This window comes from Loa loa, assembly GCF_000183805.2.
Source record: "Loa loa unplaced genomic scaffold supercont3.3265, whole genome shotgun sequence".
NCBI lineage: Eukaryota > Metazoa > Nematoda > Chromadorea > Rhabditida > Onchocercidae > Loa > Loa loa.
The window spans coordinates 1-1,063 of NW_018111443.1; the positions used below are offsets into that span (position 1 = coordinate 1).

Consider the following 1,063-nt stretch of genomic DNA (forward strand, 5'->3'; position numbering starts at 1 on the left):
AGGAAGAAATTAAAATTCTAAATAGCGCAATATACTGCTAAATGATCCAAATTCCTAAAATTTCTGCTACTTTGAAAAAATAAACAGGAATATACTTGTGTTTACTTGCATCAGTATATATTTGGTTTTCATTATTATGAACGAATTTCAGATTAAAATGATAAGTGAAAAAAGCATTCGGAAAATTACAATAGTTCAGTCCAGCATTTAGTTAAGCATACTTTTTATAAAGGCAAAGATTGATCGGTTTTTTTTCTTGATTTTATCAAGCAGGATGTGGAAAGTCATTTCTTAAACTAAAATGTTTGTTTGCTTTTCTAGAAATTCAACCTTGATTTGAAGGGTAAAGTTGCATATTAAATCAGATGACCTATATATATGACCTATATATTCAGGGAATAGACTTGCTATAAATTTTTTTGTAACGTTTATTTTCAGATGGCTTGGGGTAAAACGTATAAAATTGGCTGTGGCATTGCTACAAACTGCAATGGTGGCACGAGACTGATGGTCGTTTGCCATTATTGGCCAGCGTAAGCTTTTGTATTATTGTCAAAGGAAAATGCTCCTAAATGCACCTATGCTGGTTGTTATGCTTGTTGTTTTTGTAATTCAAACTAGTATTTCAAGAAAATATCCATCCTAAACAATTTCCCTTTCATTTATGCCATATTGAACTAATCGAAAACATTCCATACTTTATTAAGCAAGGTTTTAGTGAAAATATCCTGAATGAGCTTATATATGAGCCTGGCGAACCATGCAACAACAACAGTGATTGTCATACCAGGAAATGTTTACACGAGTTCGGGTTGTGCATAAAATGAAAGGATCTCGCTTCTCCTTTTTTTTTTTAAATTTTGACTTTATAACATATAATTGACGGTTAATAAGGGCACGTTTACTGGCTATTATGGAATAAAAAATTTCTTAGCGTTCTGTTACAATGATATCTTCCATCTGATGAATGTATGGAATAATTGCCAATTTGGTTTAAATATCACTCATCTAACCGAGAAAGAACGAAGAATAAAGCAAAATTTAGTTATTCAAAACTATCAGC

The 1,063-nt window shown here is 31.4% G+C and overlaps 1 protein-coding gene across 1 annotated transcript; it reads left to right on the forward strand.

Moving 5' to 3' along the window:
• Positions 1-438: 438 nt before the first annotated feature.
• On the forward strand, positions 439-827 carry LOAG_15941 (hypothetical protein; the record flags this gene model as incomplete). The annotated part of the gene is made up of 2 exons (XM_003151428.1): positions 439-533; positions 719-827. The coding sequence occupies 2 exons, from the start codon at positions 439-441 to the stop codon at positions 825-827; spliced, it is 204 nt and encodes a 67-aa protein (XP_003151476.1).
• Positions 828-1,063: the final 236 nt, after the last annotated feature.